Source organism: Bacillus rossius, chromosome 7, assembly GCF_032445375.1.
Source record: "Bacillus rossius redtenbacheri isolate Brsri chromosome 7, Brsri_v3, whole genome shotgun sequence".
Classification (NCBI taxonomy): Eukaryota; Metazoa; Arthropoda; class Insecta; order Phasmatodea; family Bacillidae; genus Bacillus; species Bacillus rossius.
The window spans coordinates 17,438,150-17,460,779 of record NC_086335.1 but is presented as its reverse complement, the minus strand read 5'-3'; the positions used below and the strand labels follow the sequence as shown (position 1 = coordinate 17,460,779).

At 38.9% G+C, this 22,630-nt stretch overlaps 1 protein-coding gene across 1 annotated transcript in view; it reads right to left on the bottom strand.

The window, feature by feature from the left end:
• Positions 1 to 3,346: 3,346 nt before the first annotated feature.
• LOC134534408 (caldesmon-like) overlaps positions 3,347 to 22,630 on the bottom strand; it is a 74,158-nt gene continuing 54,874 nt past the window's right edge. The window contains exon 8 of the mRNA XM_063372873.1: positions 3,347 to 3,742. Within this exon, the coding sequence (XP_063228943.1) occupies positions 3,347 to 3,742 (396 nt within the window). The remainder of the gene's footprint in view (positions 3,743 to 22,630) is intronic.

Genomic DNA, 22,630 nt, shown 5'->3' with positions numbered 1-22,630 from the left:
CGCTATATTATAATCTCATAAAATCTCTCAAAGGGCGTTTTTTTGCCTTTTCAAAGTAAAATTTTCGGTATAAAAGATTTTAAAAAAATTTGTAGACAAAAATCTGTTGAAACCAAAATGCATGTTTCGGATCCTATCTCAATATTTAAATTTGAAAACAAATTTACCTGGTGACCAAATAAAAAAATGCTCATCCTTCCCGCCTGAAATCTTCGTGCACCACGACGACTGCTCATGACTCGAGAGTATTTCGAACCACGTGCGCGCCATGTTGTCCGGAAACAGAATGACGCAGCGCCTTCTTACTTCCCTGGATTCAGCTGCGGAACCACCCCCCCCCCCCCCCCCACGCTTAGAGGGCACGCAAGTGTTTTGTGGAACTGAGCCTCGGTTCGGTTCGAACTTCGCCTTACTCCCTCGCACTTCTTCCAAAAGCATATTTATTCCCACCATCGTCGGGTTCTGCTTTGTCTTCTGTCCCGGGCCATTGTTGGGCTTGTTTTATGCGCGCTATCTCGCCGCACAATGGGATTCCATCTGCCCGCGAAGGGAGGGGGAACTCCCCTCTTTCCCCTCCACTCGCCCCAACGGTCTGTGCCGCAGGCTGTCTGGGCGAGGCTTCTCGGTCGCGCCTCGCTCGTGTGTAGGCGCGCCGCATAGGAAGGCAACACAGCTTTGCTTGCAACGATTCCGCAAGCGTATTTAAACTTATTTCTTTATGATGAAGTACCGTTCATTTATCATTTATAAAGAATTACTCTTAACATACTTTTAGAATTTGGAGATTCCAAATATGGCCCTTTGAAGATCCCTAAAATCGTGAGGTACATCAAACACCACACTGCTTCCTCGTTCAAATAAAATATATATATATTATTCATTATAGTAAAGTAGATTTTTTTGTGTAAATTATGTGGCTATTTCAAAGGTACATAATTTATTGTATAGATAGACATAAGAAGTAATTGCTGTTATTGCCAAGCACAAAAATGACATGAAATATTTGTGTGATTTAACGAAGAAGAAATTTTGAATATGAAACTAAATATGTTACAATTTTATGTACAACTAAAATGTATAAACATAGAAAATGGGCTTAGTAGAGAATGAATTTGAAATAAATTGTAAAAATAAAATCGGGTGTGTATACGTATTTTCGCGCGTTAGAATTTATATTAACTTGACGTAGAAAAAAACTGACTTTATTTATGGATGAAAATTATTAACAGAAATAAAGTGATAATAGGACTCGAGTGATATTATAAAAAAGTTGTAAATTATCATATCAAGCAAATTAAAAAAAAAACAAGTATTCAATACTAATACAAAACATGTATAAAATTAATAAATTAATGAGCAAATTAAACAAAATATTATTAAAATTATAAATCATTAAATAGCAGAATGTTTACACTCATTAAATAATTTGAATTATTTATTTAAAATAACGTAAATATACATGATTTATATTTCAAATAAATTATACATTTGGGAACATAACCTCAAAAATGACAACGGCCTTGAGATTATTTAACCTTCTGCAGACACTCTCTGCAAGCGACAACCTAACATCGTCAGATATACGGGAACATAACCTCACTTAAATAAATACAATTAAAGAATTCATAAAAACTATTTTTATCTCTAATATTCACTTTAAATAAATGTTTATAATGATATGGATCAGTATTCAATATCATTATCTAAAGTATAAGATTCAAAAGCACATATATCTACTTTTTATTGTATAATAGGGCCTCAGGGGACAGGTTTTCAGGCTGAGGTGCCAAGGTGCCGACCGCCATATTGGATTGTGACGTCACGGCGGCCATCTTGGTTTTAAATTGCCTCAAAAATTTCTTAAAATTTCTAGAAATTTCCCTATTTCGAGGGAAATATTCTCGAATTTAGAGAAATTTACCATTTTTTCCCTCAAAAATTAAAAAATTTGGAATTCGAATTCCCTCAAAAGGCATTTGCCTTTGAAAAAAGGAAAATACCCCATGGAGGCTTATATTACCTATGGGTAAGCCTGCAATAAGCCTCAGGTGAGTAGGTTTGACCTTGACCTTGACCTTGAAATTGACCGTTAACATGAAATCTTTAATTTTCAACCAAGAAATTAAAAAAAAATCTTACTGCCAATATTTAGTTACTTAATCGATTTCGGGACTTTGGTTGGATTCCCGGTGCGAGTAAACATGTCATTTATTAGTAAAAAAATTAAAAAATCAAAATTACAATTTAATTTATATTAGAGAGAAATATTGTTTACTTCACACCCACCATCTTGAATTCGGGAAAGTTGTATTTTTTATTAAAAAACCGTAATTTTTATTCTAGTAAATCGGGAAATTTTTAATATATATAATAAATCAATAATAAAATTTAAATAAAAAATTAAAAAAAATTCTTGGTTCAAAATCACCGAGTTGAAGCGATTAAAAATGGCGATGGATACTTCTCTGGTAGCTACCAGCAGTGAGACCTTCTCGTAGTCCTGTAGCCTCGTATTTTCGTAGACTCGAAGGCTTGTAGTCTTGTAGCTTCGTAGACAAGATGCCTTGTAGCCAAATGTTGCATGAGCAGTTACGCCTAAAACTGCTTGAGCTGATGACTTCAGTGCCAAAGACTGTTGCAAGAATTGTATCATACCGCAGCAATAGTACCTATAGAAAAGCGGCTCCGAGCCCTTGCTTCTGCTTGAGGAGCAGGAGCCGACCGCCATCTTGGATTGTGTTGTCACGGGGGCAATCTTGGATGACCTTAGACCTTGACCATTTACATTGACATTGACCGTTGACCTTCACCTCCGGCGGCCATCTTGGATCCACCATCTTTAAATCAAGCGTCCAGCTCACCAATTTTACACATTTCCCAATGAACGTCATCTTTTATTGTGACATCATGACTGCCATCTAGGTTTTTCTGTTCTGCTGGAGGCCGCCATCTTGGATACCGACATCTTTATTTCTGTTGTTTGTTCCTAGAGAGCGCCAGCATCGATCTGTCTCATCACATACGGTCGATGTTCCATTAGCTGCCAGAGCTGTTATGGTCCTTATCGACATATTAAATAAAATGTATTATAATAATAAATAATAATATATAATAAAGTTTGGGCAACATATATGCTATGTCCGGGATAGGACACCAAAATCCGTTCCCTAAAAATAATGGACTGGCCGTTTCCTATCTAAGAGCTTATGAGCGATTATCCACTTTGAATACGGTTAGGTTATAAGTAGGTGTAACATATTCAGCAGATGAATACTTATTTTTGTGTCTTGCAATACAATACCGGCCCAAATATTATAGAAAATAATCTTGTACTATTTCTTCAGTTCTAGTGCCCTTTTTGTTTTTCATAGTTGGTAGGAAATAGTTTTGCATGTCGAGGACGCAAGACGTTCGGCCCGCTCCACACGCACGACTGGTAGCGCACCGCGCCGTTCTGCAGGCCGCGAACTGACACTGAGGTGCCGGCGGTACCTCGCAGCGCGCTGTCGTGTTGTGTCCTCGCGTGCACAAAGAACAGCTCCCGCTCTCGCGAGCTGACGGCGACGGGACACAGGATATCCCCGCTGGCCCAGTGGCTCACAATGGTGGCAGGGGGGGAGAGTGGACAAGCAGAAGCAGCTCGGAGCGGACAGGTCTGTGCTGGAGCCGCCAGGGCGGCGTGCTTCCCGACACAGCCGTCAATAGCAGTCAGTCCGGCCGCCGCCAGGAGGGGCGCGCACGGCTGCCAACAGAGCAGCCGGCCCCCTTTTCTTCCTTCCCCGCCCCTTCCGTGTAGCGCCCACCTGGCCGTCATCTCGACAGCCACCGGCTTTGTTTACCTGCCGGCTTACTTCTCCCTCGCCACACATTTCCTTCTCCGACGAACGCGACGCGAATGCATTGTACGATGCCGGGATCACAACAGTGCGATGGACTAACGACTAACCCAATCACACTCCACATATTGGCGACGACAGAGAGACTAATTCTGCTTGCAGGAGCGACTTCCCGATGGGAAAGTTTGTCTACTCCTTCCGCGGCGCAGACGCCAAGGGACTGTAATGAGCGTCAGAAATGTGTTTTCAAATAGTCGTTTAACTGGTGCAGTGGTAATATTTATTAAATATTTAGTACATTTCTGAAGATTTTTTTTACTCAATTAGATTGTCAAATATTTTAAATATCAAAGTTTACAACCTATTATTTACCTGACTAAATAACAAATAAGGATACTATTTTTTTCTCACTCATATCTATTAAAACCAACTTGTCAACACTGATTACATTCGTAAATGTGGTGCAACTATAATGGCAAACTAAGTTAGATTTATAGTTCAAAAGTTAAAAAAAACAAAAACGCTTTAATTGTTCTATGAACTAAAAAGCAAAAAAAAAAATTTAATTAATTTTTTCAACAGTGACAGAATTAACTACTCTATATACAGTATAACGAATTTTTTTAATATATAAGCTTAAAATAATAATCAAGTAATAAACCAAAAAATTAACTTTAGTAGAAAAAAAGCGTGAGGTGCTCTCTTCTTTCATTTTCTTAATGGTCCTGTCCTAACAAATATATATTAGTAGTATAAATTTTAAGACAACTGATATCAACCCACATGTTTTTGTATTAAAATTAATTGTTTGTTTATTACTTGATTATTATTTTAAGCTTATGTATTAAAAAATTTCATTATACAGAGTTGTAGTTGGTTCTGTTGCTGTTGAACAAATTACTTAAATATAAATATTATTTTCTACTCTTTAGTTCATACTACAATTAAAACGACATTTTTTAGTTTAATTTTTTTATTTTTAGTTCATATTAGGTTAACCTTTTTTTTTAATAAATTTCTTGAAATGCACTACAAAATCAATTTTCAAAGTTCTGAAAATTTCTGGGGCAATAGACTACCTCCAATCCCCCCCCCCCCCTCCTCAATCCTTCGTCCGAATGTCTAATGATGTCCGAAGGCCCAGGAAGCACGTAAAATTTAACTTACTTTAATTATCCCGACTTAAAAAAGATCGGGGATAAATGACATATCCTTATTTAGGGTTGGGGGGGGGGGGGAATTTGGTGGACCCTGAATGGCACGGAAACACTCCAAATCGAAGAGAAATTTTAAATTGTTGTTTTGACCCCTCTTCCACTCCTTGAGGGGGGCAATCGACTACGTGCGATTTCCCACCTTGCCCTGGACTCACGGATATTAAAAAATCATGGTCATTGCCCGTAAAACGAAAGTAGTGTTTTTGTTTTCTATGAGCCCCCTTTTTTTCTTTCTTCGCGTCAAAGTCATGAAATTGTTGTATGGTCATCGGAATTCCATATACTTGCAAAGTTTCAATTTGATACGACAATTAGATGTTGGTAGGTTAAAATCGACTTACAAGATTTTAATACATAGTTACAAGTAAAGCTTATAAAAATGTGTTAAAAAGACTTAATACTAATTGGTTCGTTTCGGTTTCTCATGAGGTTGAAAACAGCATAGCCTACCTACCTATTCACAATCATACGACGTTTTGCTGTAGCATAAAATACTTCACGTCGCGTCTGTTGCGCTAGAGTGATTCCAACATAAATTGAGGCTAATCGCAATTATCCTGAAGTTAACACCATGCTGTTAGTTAATTTTGAGTTTATCGACGTGCTGAGTGGTAGTTTGCAAAGGACAGAGTTTTCATAGGATGGAAGACGATCCAACTTTAACTTAAAGTAACGCAAGGAGAGGAGACCCAACCAAAACAAAGATTGTATTTGGCTCTTTTTGTTTTCTGGTTTTAGTTTCACACCTACCGATGCGATGTTTGCTGATGTTTAGAAGAATGGATGCAGAATGTTTAATTTTTTCTGGAAATACCTATGCATGGAGTATTTTTCCTGAATAAAATGCTGATTTCAAACACACTAAGAATGTAAACATTTGCCAAATACGTCGTGATAGTTAAAATACAGAGATGTTCAAAAAATCTCCGAAATGCACACAGCAATACTACGTGTGCTCGTATGTAATACATCATAAACAGGGGGCGAAGTGTGTTCATATTCGATGTGGAAAAAAAGGAAAAGTAAAAAAAAAGTTTTATTTTTTTTGACTGCAACATTTTCCTACGTATGTACAGTTTATAGAATGGATATTTACAGATTATAAAATTATTTTAAATATAATTTTTTTTACTCTTTTAAATTTCTTCGGAATAATTGTATAACAATATGACACATTACGGACTTTTAATACATCTTAAAGTTTAGTATAAGACAACAATAAGCAAACTTTTGGTTGATCCCAACAATCCTGCACTGTGTTTTGTAGGCAGGCTGTAGCTTTGCTAATGACTTCGCCGTCGACAAGTCAGAATATTTTTGGCTTCTTTGAAGGCGTTTTGGCCCTTTTAAGTTTCCTAAAAATACAGTTTAAAAACGAAATACAGAAACAGAATCACCCAACCTTCCTCGGCGTATTCTTAAGGCCCGATCTCATAGCGAATATACTTGTGGGGAAAATGGTACAAATTAAATTACTCATAGCACGCTGCAACAACACTTGAACACATCAATTTTATTTTATGAGTAAGAATATATTGACAAGAAGTGCACAAACAAAAATTTTAGCAGCTAGTAGCTACTATAAAAAACACAATAAGGTAAGAACGTTGGAAAATTAGCAAGTTTACATTTTAATATATATATATATATAATTATATATATACCTTTCAATACCTTTCATGGAAATCATATTATGATTTGAAATAGGATGGGATTTTGTATATTGGAAGAAAAGTATCACGTCAAAAGCAATGGAAAACTGTAATTTTCGTTCAGATTTGAACGAGCAAGTACCCCGACAGCTGTTCCCCCACCACTGACCAACTCCCACCCCTAACGCTATGGCTCCCTCCCCCGTCTCCAGACGAGAGATCGCGTCCCTTACCAGGAAAACAGTATCTCCCGCTGAGGGATTACCAGGCTGACCTCAAAGAGCAAGCGACCGCCGCACTCCTTGTGCTCAGATATAGTGCTACTGTCATTGATTTAAGCTAGAACCTGTGAAAAAACAAACTTATTTTAACGTTAAAAAATGTTAATTATAATTTGGAAGGTCTACAATCTCACTAAGTGGAAAGAAAAAGCAATGACTTTACAAATACTTGGAACGGACTGTTAAGAATGAACATACAGTAAGCCAGATGGGACCAAATGTGACACTTTCATTTATCTATTGCCAATAGTCACTAGATGAAAAATGTAATATTTTTATAAAAATAACGTATACAAATTTAAATAAGCGTGCTTGCGTTTATATCATGCCATTTTCATACATCAAAAAAAGCTTTCGGGTGTATGAATTGATTATTGCTGAATAAATTTAAGTCATGATAACAAATGAAAGCGTATGATTTTGGTTAAATAATGTCATTATTTATAAATGAACCATTGCAGAAATGTTCTATGAGATATCAAGTTTAAATTACTGCATGCCTTACATAGAGACAACGAGATTTTTAATTTGGTCTTTGTAGCCAACCTTCTGAAGGGTTTGCTGGATTGTCATTAATAAATGAAGTAGAACTATATGATACTTTTGACAGCACAGCGAAACAAATCCCATGATTGTATCACAGTGGGTGTTATCACACCCAGCATGACGTTTCAACGACCGCAGTCACGATTCCGCCCTGTTGCGACATCCGGAGGTGTCGAAATGGCTACGGCGAGGAGTGAGTTACGACGCGAAATTAAGGGTACTGAGAACCTGTAATCGAAGTGATAATTCACGTGAGTGGTTGCTCACAGCTATTTGCAGCCACGTAATGACAGTCACGAGCAGTAACTGTTACGAAAGTATAAATTTCCGCAGCCAAGGACAGGAGTAATGCATGTCTCTTTGATTTGGCGTTGCTTGCGCGTGGCTGCTCGAGGCGCGTGATTGGACGGGCGCTGGTTATCCCTGAGCTCGCCGCAGGCTTGCCAACGTCTCGCCAGGGGGATCTGTTCACAGATTACAGTGATCACACGCAGCTGGTGTCAAGGACACACAGCTGGTGAGGTGGCGCTCTGAATAACAGATCTGTACCATCTTGCATAGCTCGTTATTCAGAGACCCTGAATGAAAATTCTAACATATCAATAAAATACAATCTTTAAAACTACGTTTGTTCTTAAATATATATATTAATATTTGAATTAAATATAAGTATCAATAAAACATATTTAGGCGCAAAATACACTTAGAATGCAAAAATTGTGAGGGGAATAATAACCCCACTGTAATCAAGCATGCCTTTGTGAGAAAATTCATTCTCATGTCACATGACAGTCGTTATTTAGTAAGCCATTTAAAGTTTTAACATTTATTCAAAATTTATTTCTCCAATTTTCATTATTTTATTTTTATGAATATATTAAATTTAATTTTTTATGCTTCCATTTGATTTCAGATTTATGCTTTGGATCGATAATTTCTACTCTTTTCTTAGCGACCAGTCGCAAGTAAGCTTTATATTATTTATAATCTTATAATTTTATATTAATTTAGTCAGTTAGAGGTGTAATGCTTCTTTCAAAAAGTTTCTTTCGGTGCAGGATACGGTAGAATATATTTATTTGATAAAAAATTGCCATTTTCTTGAGTACTAATGGTGTTTTGAAATAAGTGATATTATGTTAGGAAACTTTTGATTGGCTGAGTACAATTTCCATGAGAGACGTATACCCAAGTACAGCTGTTTGGATGAAAGAGTTGAGTCCTAGCTACAGCGAGAGACAGTCGACATATGGACCTTGTCTCCTGATTTTGAAAAATTACTTGGAATGAAAATCCCTGAAACCTATTAAATAAGGAATTATAAGAGTGTCTACGCATTGGCTGAAATAATTAAGAGCAAAATTATATATTCAACGACATTTCATGGCATTAGCAACATAGACCTGCTTGAACATCGTACGCAAGAAATAACTATTCCGTACCCAGACATTATAGTCTTCCGTTGTGTGGAATAAGATTTATACGAAAATGAATTTGGGACTAGTAATATTATTTGGAGTTTGCAAGTTTTATACGTCGAAAGCCCATATTCTGTGATGCCGTGAAATAGTACTTTCAGAACAGACAGAACAGGATGTCTTCAAGATTTGTGTTTGTTTGTGTGTTTCATCATCGAGGACTGGCTGAGATCAGGGTGCGGGAACTTCAAGAGAGTTTGTGTGCTTCGGACATCGACATACATTTGTAATCCACCAGAGTCCAGAGCAAAATATATTGCTCTGAAGGATGTCTTACAGCCAGAAGTGTTTTTAATGTCTCAAATGATATGTAGTACATTTCCGGAACGGTATGTGTGTGTTAGTCTATTAGAGTGAAATTTAATTAGTATACACATGGTTATACTTTTAATTGATTATTATAAGCATTCTTACAATATAATCATTTCCGTTGAATATACACATATTTTCATAAGTATTTTGTGTTCTGTTATCTGTCAATACTAACATTTGTGTTAGATCTGTAATCCCAGCAGTCCAGTATAGTGGAGAGTATCTCGTATCGTTTACACGGACCAGTCGAAATTTTGTAGAAGATAGAAAACTATCGCAAACGGACATTTGATTTTTTTTATAACCACGCAATCATAACAACACAACTCAATTTGTGATGTGAAACTGCTTTAAAACACATTATTTATGTAAATTTCTAATTTTATAACCAGATTTTTTTTCCTTTCAATTATCCAACAAGGAATAAAATCATGCAATCTGGGGAAATACTCTTTCTTCTTATTAACTGGCTTGGAATTCAGTGTAAAAACAGTTTTTATCTGAAGGCTTACTCTGTTAAAACACGAGATATTGTGAACCTGCCTTAGTACATTAATGAATAAATAGCAGGAAACGTGGTTTTGCCCCGTGACATATATGGCGGCAGGGTGCGCAATCTACACCTACATGAACTCTATGGTCGTGACTGAGGTGGGCGTCGCCTCACATCTGTCCCCCGGGAGCCGGGACAGCTCGTGTCGCTGCTTCAAGGTCGCGCAGCTGACACGCCGGGCCAGGTGTTCCCTGTCTCAGGACAGCTGCAGCTGCTCTCGCTGGCCCGACCGTGCACCGTCTTCAAGCCATCACACACCCATCACGTCACTTAACAAGTCATTTAGATCCATCAACTGAAAAACACACAGCTAGAAATGTAATGACACAAAGAAATCACAACTTAAAAACTTTGTTTCTTAATTATAACTCAGACACTATCTTAACATTGAACTGTCATTGCTAAGAAGTATCATTACTTGAAAACACCCAACTCGGAACTATCACAGGCTAGAAACACACAACTTACAACTAGAAAATTTAGAACTACGTTACTAAAAACATTATATTCGTTAATTTAGAGTACTGATATTATTATTGTTTCGAAACGTTATTATACCACTTTGTGGATTCCTGTAATTTATAGTCCTGAAAAGTGTAAAAGGAGTAATTTTGGTTAATGATTAAAATTTAAAACCTCCGAAATTTCTTGACTGGAAGAAAACAAACACAAACCTTTATAATTTGCACAGAGAGTTAATTATTTTTTATTTTTCGAAATTATACCGCAATACGGCAAGTATGAGTTTGTATTCAAAAATAATATTTTGTAGGCAATGTAGGTGGGAAATAATATTGTAAACAATTATTACTGCAACGGTTGGGGATAAAAATGTTAAAGGAAAAATAATAATAACTCTTAAATAGATATACTATCAAATACGTTATAACTTACTCTAAAACTGATATAATCATTTAAAACTTTAGGTTGAAGCAAATGTTTAAAAGACATACTACTATCGTAAAAACAGGTGTTGAAATAAAATGTACCTATTCCTTAGTACTTACAATATCGAAATCTTTCAAATTTATTTGAAAACTTCTAAATATTATCTTAAATCATGCTTCAAAAAATTTTTTTATACCAACAACTATTAGTGCAAGATATGAAAATAGTTTGTGAAGGTTTAACAAATTCATACCTTGTAATTATTGAACTAAAACATAAGAAAATGTTTTCACTACATGTAATATGAAAAAAAAATGTTTAATCATTAATTTTGGAATATTTAAGAAAATATAGGATGCATGTACATGATGTATTAAAAATGATCAAGAAATTTATAGAGGTTTTTAGAAAATTTTCAGAAGAACTAGGTAGGCCTACTTCGCATTCTACCTACCCCTGTACGTATTACCAATAATATAGATTTTTTGTATTTTTGTAAGTGAATACACCTGTAAATTATTGTTAATAAAAACTATGTTATGGTTATGGTAATTTTTTTTTTTAATTTTTAATCTATGATTTAAAGAAGGAACATTTTCAAGATTAAATGCTAACAATTTAATGGCATAAAACTGCTGCAAGCATTATGGCGTGCCTCCTTAAATACTTGTGATGAAATAACCACCTCTTCCCTCCACCAGCAATGGGACAGGTTACCTCAACACTCCTCCTCAGGCAGACGTCGTGAATGAAGTCGGGCCGAAGAAAACACGAGCGGGTGCTGGCAAAGCGCTGAGGTGCGAGGCACAAAGAGTGCCGCGGGTAAGAAAAGCACAACCTTAAAGGGTGGGCCAGGGGAAGAAGTGCGGAGCGACAGAAGAGGTCGTGATTAATGCTGTGGGCGGAAGAAGAAGGGGGAATGTAATAAATTTTCACCCAGGAATTACCAACAAGCGGGTTGCGAAATATGGCAGTGTCATAAATTTCTTCAGGGAGGGTAGCGAAATTGGCTTGCACCGACGAGGATAAAAGATGTTACCACTGCGGGTTGGGGAGGGGGTGGAGGAGGAACGAGAAGACTTGGAAAAATGGAGGTAAGGCCGTCGTGCGAAGAGTCGGTTTACCAAACTTCGTCGCGTCGCGACACGCTGTTAGAATGATACGGAAACTAGAGTCTCCTTGAATTTCATCCGCGGTTTACAACGAATAGACAATCTTCCGAGACTGTCATAATCGCAGAACTTCCTCTCTCTCTATATCTCTCTCTCTTTCTCCTGCATTATAACACTGACAGTAAATACACAACCCTCCGGCAGTCTCCGACTTTGTTAAAAATTTGGCAGGTGCTTATTCGAGGCTATTATTAAAATATATTAAAATATAGATTTCCGATCGCATTACAAAATTAAAATTGGAATGAGATTGGTAAGATAAACAAATACTTCGGTACAGAGAAACGATCTACCGGCTAGTGCTTAAATGTTTAATCTATTATTTAAATAAGGAACATTTTCAATAATAAATGACAACAATGTAATGACATAAAAACTGCTGTAAGCACTATGGCGTACCTCCTTAATTACTTGTAATGAAATAACCACCTCTCCCTCCACCAGTATTGGGGTAGGTTACCTCAGACACTGTCTTCCTCCTCAGGCGGACGTCGTCATGAATGAAGTCGGGCCGAAGAAAACACAAGCGGGTGCTGGAAAAGCTTTGGGGTGCGAGGCCCAAGCAACACTGTCAACGTGCCCAGCCTCGGCTCTGCCCATGTGAGCGATTGGCGGGCGCTAGACAAATGCACTGTCACCTCACGACCGATAACACTTCATGATGCATCACGTCTGTGAGAAAGATTGCCTACTGGAATTTTGTGCACCTCACATATAACGTTTATGATAAAATCAGGAAATGTCATAGTTGCCGTGCGCTCAGAGGAGATACCGCGCTAGGAACACCAGCGAGCGTTGCACTTATGATCCCGTCTCACTAACTCAAATACACCTTTCTAGCGCGGTGTGGTCTCTATGCGCAAGGCTCTGAAGTGGCGCGCAGTCTTCTCGTCGTGCATGGGGCAACTAGGAGATTTTAGCGATTATCATAACATTATATGGCGGGGAAATGAAGATCAAGGTGAAGTGCAAGTCCCTTGAGTGCTTTCAAGAATCTCAACCAGAATTTCCATGCCTAAGTATTATTTTGAAAACAAACGTTTTAGCCATTTTCACTCTTCTAAATATTCCATTTTTTTAAACGAAATACGGATACGATTTTAGTAAGCAGACACCATTCTGCTATATTCAGCAATTTGAAAGTCTTTTTTTAAAAAAAGCTCTGCACACCGCATGTGTTAACTACGCAAGTAGGTGGGTCCCATAAGTGGTCGTTACTGTTATGCAAATGTTGAGTGATCAGTTAAATGAACTAATAATGTCGTTTGATAGTGGTATTTTTCTAGCGTTACGATGTGAGTTTGAAGTCTAGAGGGCCTGGACTGCTAAGGGTGACATTGGCTGGTAAATAAGATTCCGCATCGACTCTATGTGCAAGGAACTAACTGACTTTAGGTTCAGTTATAGGCAATAATCACTATCATTTTATTAACAAAGTAAATGTTTAACTTTTGTCCAACTTATTACTAGACTTTACATCAATTTTTTTTAGCTAAATTATTGTAAAGACATTTGTTTAGTCAACTTCAACTCTCAGAAAAGTACAATTTTAGGAACAAATATGAGCACATGCTCCAGCATTTCGACATCTTTAACATATGCTACCAAGAAAAATTTGAGCAGTTTTTTTTTAAAATGTTGTGTAATGTAATAACGCCCTCCACATATTCCGACGCTTCTAAATTAAGTGTAATACTTAAATATGCTGCAAACTTTTATTAAATGAAAGATCCGTGATCACATCACAACTGCCAAACCATTAATAGTTATGCTATTACCATCTGCATAGCTCGTTAAACATCTTCACCAAAAGTTTCGTATCTGGTAAGTATTTACAGAGATACAAGGTCTCAGTATCAACCCACCAGCCAAACAAAACAATCTTAGCGTCCCAGATATTTATTCACTTGGCCTCATGCTTATCAGCAGAAGGGTTATCACTAACCGTCGGAAATGCCACATTAATCTCTTCAGCTATTTGCCACATGAGTAACGTGCGGATGAAGGTTTCACTGTGCTCTGACCCTGACGTCAAATCAAATGATATATTGCTTATAAATTTTTTTTGCGCTGATAGTGATATCTCTTACAAATTATGTCAGTAACGGAACATTTCTTTTTACGAGGACAATGATCTCGAAGAGGTCCGTACAAATCATGGCGTGATATGACGTTTTTAGTTGTGTGAATTTCTAAGTTTAGAATCGTATCCATATCTACGACTCCTGTTTTCTGATAACAAATAGGCAGGGACTTTGTACTGCCTTGGTGGGACATGACAACACTGCAGTGGCAATACCATTTGATAATAACCATTTAATTCGCATTTTATTCTATTTTATTTTTTGGGGTTTTACTGTAACTGGACACTAAATGTTACTGAATGAAATATAGATTTTATTTTGAGATCAAATAGCTAAAGACACTGGGACTTCGCAGATCGAGTTGGTAGCAACGTGATGTGGAAACAAATATAGCCTGTATTTATTCGTTTTTCTTTAATGAATCGCCCTGTGTAATAAGTGCGCAGAACAAAGTTCTACATATGCATGTGCCCAAGAATGAACAAAAGGTTTAACCTTGAGCGGAACAAAGAAAATGGTGTGCGGTTGCCTGGTAATTTTGTCTCACGGTTGTGCACAGGGGCGTAAGGTGGCATGAACTCCAAGCTAATGGAACCACCTCTTGGATATCGCTAGGGTTGTCCCTTGTGGGAAAAAATGTGGCCCCCAGAATAATACTGTCCAGTTCCCCTGCACAAACGATCACGTCGGTAGCTGTGCTCAAGATGCGCGGAAGTGGAAAGAAAGGGAATGTCTGGTGGAGGGATAAACTGGATGGTACTCTCTAACAGCTTAGAGCATTTCGGCGTTGCTGGTTGTCCTCTCTGCGAGGTCTCGACCGAGTGGAGGGGGCGCGTGTTACCGGGCGTGCTGTCGTTGGTACCAACATCGAGTCCGAGAAGTGAAACTTGAGACATGGAGGCGCTTCGTGGAAACTTAAGGTAACAGGGATCCTTGGGGTCTGGTGTACAGGATTGCTGCCAAGAAACAGAGGTCGGTAACTCCCTTGCATGCCCTGAGATTGGGTACGGGGTACAGATTAATGTGGTTGAAAGTACAGCTGAGCTACTTAGGGTACTTCTTCCTGACGACTCTCTTGCAAGAGAAGGGCCTCAGCATGAGCATACCAGACTAAACGTGAGCATGCCATACGATGTGGAGCACACTCAGCCCTATAAGGGGGAGGAGCTTATGGACATTGTATACAAAGTAAAGAACAGAAAAACCCCAGAACACCATAAAATTACTGCTGAGGTGCTGAAGCATGTCTATACCAGAATTTCGGAGTACTTGTTGCACTGAGGGCAAATTTCCTACGATCTGGAAAGAAGGGTTGGAAAGGACTCTTTATAAGGGGGATGGAAAGAATCCAGGTCACGTAAAGTCCTACCGGCCTCTCACCCTCCTTCCGGTTCTGGGTAGTGTGCTCGAAGAGTTAATGAATGCACGACTCGCCGAACACCTTGAAGAAAAAACAGGGATTACATTTCCGTCAGTACGGCTTTCGGTCAGGTGTTGGAACCGAAACTGCCCTTCACGATCTCCTCAGCAGTGTTGGTGCAGTCAGGGAAAAATATTTGGTGGGGATGTTCTTGGATATTGCTGATGCAATTGATAATGCCTGGTGGTCGGGTGTCCTCAGCCGATTGTGCGAACTGGAGTGTCCTTGGAACCTCTATTACCTGGTGATGGTTACTTTCGCGATAGCAAACGAGTTTTGAAGTTGCATAATGCGAAATTTAAAAAGATCGAGTCCAAAGGCTGCCCCCAGAGCTCGGTTCTCGGTCCATCCTTTTCAATGGATTTCTCCCAACTCAACTTCCTGAGGGATGTGTGGTTCTCGGGTATGCTGATGACAGATTGATTCTGGTTCCGGGTTACTCACGCGCCGAAATTGAGCGGAGATGCGAGGTTATCACCCAGAGGTAATATCTTGGGCTGCATCGGTGAAGCATCGGTTTTCGTCGGGCAAGTCCAGATATATGATGCTGAAGGGCTGATTTAAGGGAGCCTAGGTATACTATCCACACATGTATCTGGGAGGAGAACGCCTTGAATTTGTAACCAGCATAAATTACCTGGGAGTCCTTTTTGATGACCGGCTTCATTTCCTTTCACACTTAGAGTACATGTCACGGAAGGCAGTAGAGCTTTTTTATTGACTCCGCAGACTCTCCCCGACAATCAGGGGTCTTTCTTCGGGGACTTTGCTGAGTCTGTATCGTGGAGTATTCATACCGGTCATGACCTATGGTGCGGTTGCATGGCATCATTGGTCTGGACTCGTACATATGAGGAGGAAGCTGCAGTCAGTGCAGTGTGCTGCCCTTCTTGCGGTAACCAAAACGGATAATTCTAATAATTCTCTACAGGTATTCTCTACTGGAATTGCTGGTTGCTTGAAAAGGGCAGTCTTCCAGCCCTCAAGGCTTCTGGCGACCTCAGATCTGAGGACCATAGGGTGCAGAGGGAGCTGACCATGGAGCAGTGGCAGTGAAACTGGGATGCCTCTGATAATGGGTGGTTCACTCACTTGGTTTTACCTAGTGTAAAATATTGGCTTCAGTGCAAGCATATTAAGTTGATGCATGCCACTGTTGGCTACTCTCTGGTCATGGAAATTTTAAGGCCAAACTCCGCCAGTTGGACCTGGTGGAGAATCCGGTATGTGGGTACTGCCATATGCCGGACGATGAGGATCATGTACTGCACCACTGCAATATGGTCGAGGACCTTCGGGAATAACTAAAGTGGAAAGTGGGTCGGGACTTTGCGAGGGGTGTCATGGATTGGTTGGAGGCATCGGATCTTCTTCTTCCTCTGGTTTGATCATAAAAAGGCTCCTGATTGGCTTAGTGATTTGCTCTGGGGAATTTAGATGCTTGAGCTGGTGCTGGGTTGCACACACCTAGTAACAAGGAGTTGTGGTCCGGTGACAGGCCCTCAACTAGAACACGGTCGCTGGTAATCGCATAGTGAGACCTGGAATATTAGTGTCAATCACCCTGGACGAAAGATCTTCCTTGTCACTCCACTTTAAATGGTGTACTTGGAAAGAGTGTGTAGTGCCTCATTCTGAGGTCGCTTGCGGCATCTGTCCAGTTGTGCTCTTATAGGACTGTCATTGGGAAGCGGGCTGTAGTGTCGATCACCCTGTTTGAAGAACTATCCTTTTCCTCCATTTTAAATGGTGTACTTGGAGAGGGTGTGTAGTGCCTATCATTTCTGGGGGCTTTCTTAACTAATTGTGGCTCAGTCTTGGGACTTAAGTTGGTTGGTGGAAGCCTAAATGGTGGTGAGATCGAAGGTGGTTCCAGATTCCGAAGGTGGGACATCGCAGTTCGTGGTGCCTCTAGTACGTTCTGGATAGGTCTGTGCCATCTGGTTGGGCGAAACATAATGCTGACTTCCTGTGAAGTTCTGTCCTTGACTCGCGTAGGCAGTAGGTGGTTCGTGAGTTAGACAGAGCGGAGGGGACCTATTTTCCAAGCCTGCTAGGTCCACATGATGGGCTCTGGATTTAGGCAGATCTGTAATTTGACTACTAAACTATGGAAGGTGGAAGGTGAGCCAGCCTTAGTGCCGGAAAACCGTGTTTAGTTCCGCTCGCTGATACTTGATGACAGTACGGATTATTTGCAATAACTTTTTTATATAGACTGTATAAAATATACATATTATTATTAATTTTTTAATAATATTACATTGTGACGGGTGGTCTCAGCTATCTCGTTACGATTTTTCACCGCGATGTACGAAGTATGTTTTGTCGCATCCCTGGAAGGATTAAACCCGCTGCACTTCCAGAGCAAAGACCCGTGGGTTAGGCGACCTGCAAAGCTTCAGCAAGGGTAAAAAAGAACGCTCTCCTTTATCTTACTAACATGATGCAGGAACTTCCGCCTTGTTCTTATGCAGCCTGCACAGCTTCGGCAGAGAAGAGAGAGACCGGCACCGACGCTCCAAGGCACCACACCGCCACAAGGAGAGAACCAACAAAGTTCTGCCGCCCGCCGCGCCGACCGAAGGATGTCTTCATCGGGGTAATCCCCGTCACTAGGAGGTGTGGGCATGACGTCACCAGTACCGATGGTCCCTCTTTCAAGTCCTGTGTGACGAGTGAATATTCGTTCAGTGAGTAACGATTAAAGAATCGTTGAAGAAAGGAGTAAATACCGAGCTAGAGTAAGTTGGCTGCAAGCGTGTGGCAGGAGGGCATACGTGGCAGGTTAGAGTCCCCGAGCGAGCGAGCAACACTCTTTCAGCGAGTACGAGTAACACAGCGAGTGGGAGCAAGCAGATGAGTCTGCAAGGGGCAAATGGCTTTATGCCTCAACGTTAGAGGATGAGTTGTTACGCCGCAGCACCAACAGCTAACGACACTCGCTCGCCCGGTGAGCAGCGGGTGGGAGACATCAGGGCTGGTTCGAGTCCCAGCGCGACTAGCTGCGGCCGCTCAGCTGGAAGGAAGAGGACGAGTGCTCCTGGTGTTGACGAGATGCGGGGGTCTTCCCAGAGCCGCGGCGAGCGGCGAGAGCGAGTTACTCGCCCTTTGGAGAAACCACGCGTGCCGCCAGTCGCTTGCGTGCGACCGCGGAACGAGGCGAGTAGCAACAGCGAAGATAGCAGATGGTTCTGAAATCATGTCAGTCAGAATTTTAAACATTTTTTCATCATTCATACTACATAGAGAATTAAGACTAAAAAACTTTCTCTTGCCAGAACCGTGTGATGTTTGGCTACTAACTCTTCTGGTTTAAAAAGAGCGTTAAGACCTGTTTTCACACAGCATTTTATTTATTTAATTTTTTATTGCTATTATGATAATAACGTTTTATTAAATACATCGCGATAGACTTCCGCATCAATTTTTGGTAAATAAATTGGTCATCGGATATTTAAACGTTATTTCCTACCATAATCGTTATTAGGAACATTTGTGCTAATTTTTAGAGCAAAAAAAAACACTTAATTTTGGTGATAAAATTTGGCACGAAAAAATTAAATGCAAGAAAGCTGTCGAGGTAACTTGACAGGAGTACCCCTTAAATAACATAAATGACAAGAAAATGAAACACAACACTGAAGCAGTTCTGGCATATAGCCATTGAATATATATAACATTATATATATTCAATGATATAGCTGAGGTCTTCTTGCATAAAGCAAGCACAGCTCTGAAGCAATATTGTGTGACAAACATAGCGTAACAGATACATATACATATAGGATAGTAGTAAATGCGTATTCTATAATCTATAAAATGTAATACAGTTCATGTCAAAAGTTTCACAAATATAAATATTGAAATAAAAACACGCTTTAGGAATGATAGTAAAGTAAATCAAAGTCCGATTACTACACTGTATTTTTTTGTAAAGGGAACTGAAATAATCATGTAAAATTACAGAAATTTTCGGATTTGTAAAATTTGCATGCTAGCAGAGTAGTAACCTACATATATAATAGTATGTCCTGGGACACGGGTTCTGGGTGTGGAGCTATGTGTACGTCAGCATCTTGGATTGAGATGTCACGGCAGCCATCTTCGATGACCTTGACCTTGGCGGCCATTTTGGATCCGCCATATTGAATGACGTCATCACCGCAATTTTGTTTTCTCGAACATTCCGCTATTTTGTTTTCCGCAATTTTGAATTATGACGTCACATTTGACATTTCCGTTATGGCCGCCATATTGAAAATCTTTATTTATTATAAGTTTTTAATGAAAAAAAATTAAAATTAATATAAAAATTAATTAAACAAACTTTGATTAAAATATGGAAACAATTCTTTTGCAATTTCCATTACGGCCACCATTTTGAGAACCCATACTGTTTATGTTAGAAAATCGGGAAAATTTTTAAAATTTATAAAAAAAATCATTAATCGAATTTAATAATAAATATTAAATAAATATTATTTAAAAAATATAAATCAAATGTACACTTACGTCATGGATCTCAGAGTCCTCGGTTCGATACCGAAGAGGTCAAAAAAATGATGGCGACAGGTCCTTCCCCCCTGGAGGCCACCAGCAGACTGAACCCTCACCACATTGACCAATGCATATATCTCCCATCCCTCCCCCTCCTCTCCTCCTCCACACTTACCCAAATTTTTTTCTTGGAATTTAAATCCCCCTTCCCTAAATATTAGTTTCTCGGAATTTCCTCCCCCCTCCACCCAGCTAATACAAATTTTTTCTTGGGAAATTTTTCCCCTTTCTCCCTAAAAATTTATTATTAATTCTTGCAAGGAAAACTCCGCCGCCACCACCACCACTTACCCCCAACCCTAATAATTAATGACTCCTCTACCACCTAACCCACATTTTAGCCTATATAACTGGCTGCCGGCCCCGGGAGCCTTCAGTTTACCAACGTTTGCTGCACCGGGTGAGATCGCAGTATATTCAGACATCACTAAAGTTGTGGAAATCGTCAGCACTAGGTCTTATTAAAAATGTTTGGACTTTACAGACATTTTAACTATGACCTTAAACTTTGACCTTGACCTTAAAGAACATCTTATATCCGCCATTTTGTATTCAGTACTCGCTACCAGGAACGATAGTTAACATATATCACCTGCTGGAGGACATTACTACCATCTTGTTTTCATCTGCTGGAGAACGCCATCTTGTGCGTGTACTTGTTTGATAGAGTGCATTACCATCATATTTGTTTAATTCTTACCCGCTAGAGTGCAGTAATCATTTATTTTTACTGTGACACCCACCAGCTTGACATTTGGGTGCCATCTTGTAATTGTGTAATTATTCAGCTAGAAATTCGGGAAAAATTCAAAAATTCACCAAAAAAATTACAATCAATTTACAAATTGATTTTGTTGAAAATCCTAAAAGAGGCTTAAAATAATTTACTACCAGCCTCCAGTAAGCCATTATGAACGTCATCTTGAAAATTTCTATTTATTAACTTATAAATTCGGGGAAATTCCAAAAGTCACCAAAAATATCACACATTAATTTACATATTGAATCGATTGTTCATGTCCTCGATTCAATTTTTGACCAGTGACAGGTGTAACTAAATATTAAATAAATTTAAAATTTAAAATTAATAAGACTGGTATATATGTCTACCATTGTTCATGACCCGGTCTCGCGGTCCGAAGACGTTTGGTCTATATGGTCTATATGTATTTGTACATGAACGGTTTAGAGGTTATTCTAAGTATCAACAAACTAGACTTACATGATAGGTAATGCGACAACGTATTTAATTCATCAGACGGGTTGTCTTAAGTTGTTTTTCGTAGAGTGAATTATTAATAAACTCCACGAAAGGTAATGGAAAACAGAATATTAAAACCGTTCATGTACAAATACATATAGACCATATAGACCAAACGTCTTCGAACCGCGAGACCGGGTCATGTACAATGGCAGACATATATACCAGTCTTATTCGAACCACATGACCTTATCCGATGTCAGCTAATTATTCAATTAAACCAACGTAAAATGCAGACCAAGAATTCCTGAAAAATGATTTATCAAGACAAAGAGGTTATGGACTAGTACCATTCAGAGATACTACAGATTTGAATTCGTGCATTTAACTAAACGTCACACATTTAACAAAAGAACACACTGAACATATAGTACACACAGTACACACAGGAAACGAAATGAACACGGTACACACAGACAACCAGTTGAACACAAAGTACAGACAGTACACACAGACAACGGAATGAACACACAGTACACGCAGTACACACAGGAAACGGAATGAACACACAGTACACACAGGGAACGTAACGAACACACAGTACACACAGGAAACGGAACGAACACACAGTAGGCCTACACACAGGAAACGGAATGAACACACAGTACATACAGTACACACAGGAATCGGAACAGTCATTAGCTCCATCAATCATTGGCTCCAATAGTCGTTAGCTCTAAAAGTCGTTCACTATAACAGTCATTGGCTCCAACATTCATTGGCTCCTACAATATTTAGGTTCCAATAGTCATTGGCTCCAATAGTCATGGGCTTCAATAGTATTTTGCTCCAAAAAGTCCTTGGTCTAGCTGCTATTTAGCTACTAGACTAGGAGGCTAAGAAGCTACGAGACTACATCACTACAGGATTACATGGCTTCAATTGGCTACGAGGCAGCCAGTCTACTAAAATTTGAGTTTTAAATATATTTTTTTGGAAGTAAGTTTAATATAATATAATAATTTTTTTATTTTTCAAGTAATCTTTATACGAAACAAATGTATTTACTTTTCTCTGACACAATGTAATTTTCACGTGATGTCATTCGGATAGTTTTTGTGTGTGTTTGGTATCACTTATGGAATTGAAGTAACTACAATTTATTATTGTTGAATTGAGAAGATTTTTACACTTTATGTTCACCTAAAAACATAGTTTTGAAAGGAGGAAGATAATTTTAAATACATAAATATTTTTGAGAGACAGAAATGATGGAATGTTTTCGTAATAATTGACATAAAAACAAGTGTTTGAATATTAATTATTTTACCATATGTTACAATTATCTGCATATTTATCACAAAAACTGGTCCCTACATAATATTGTAATTATTTTTTATACGCTATGGGAAGTTAATTAAAAGGAATGT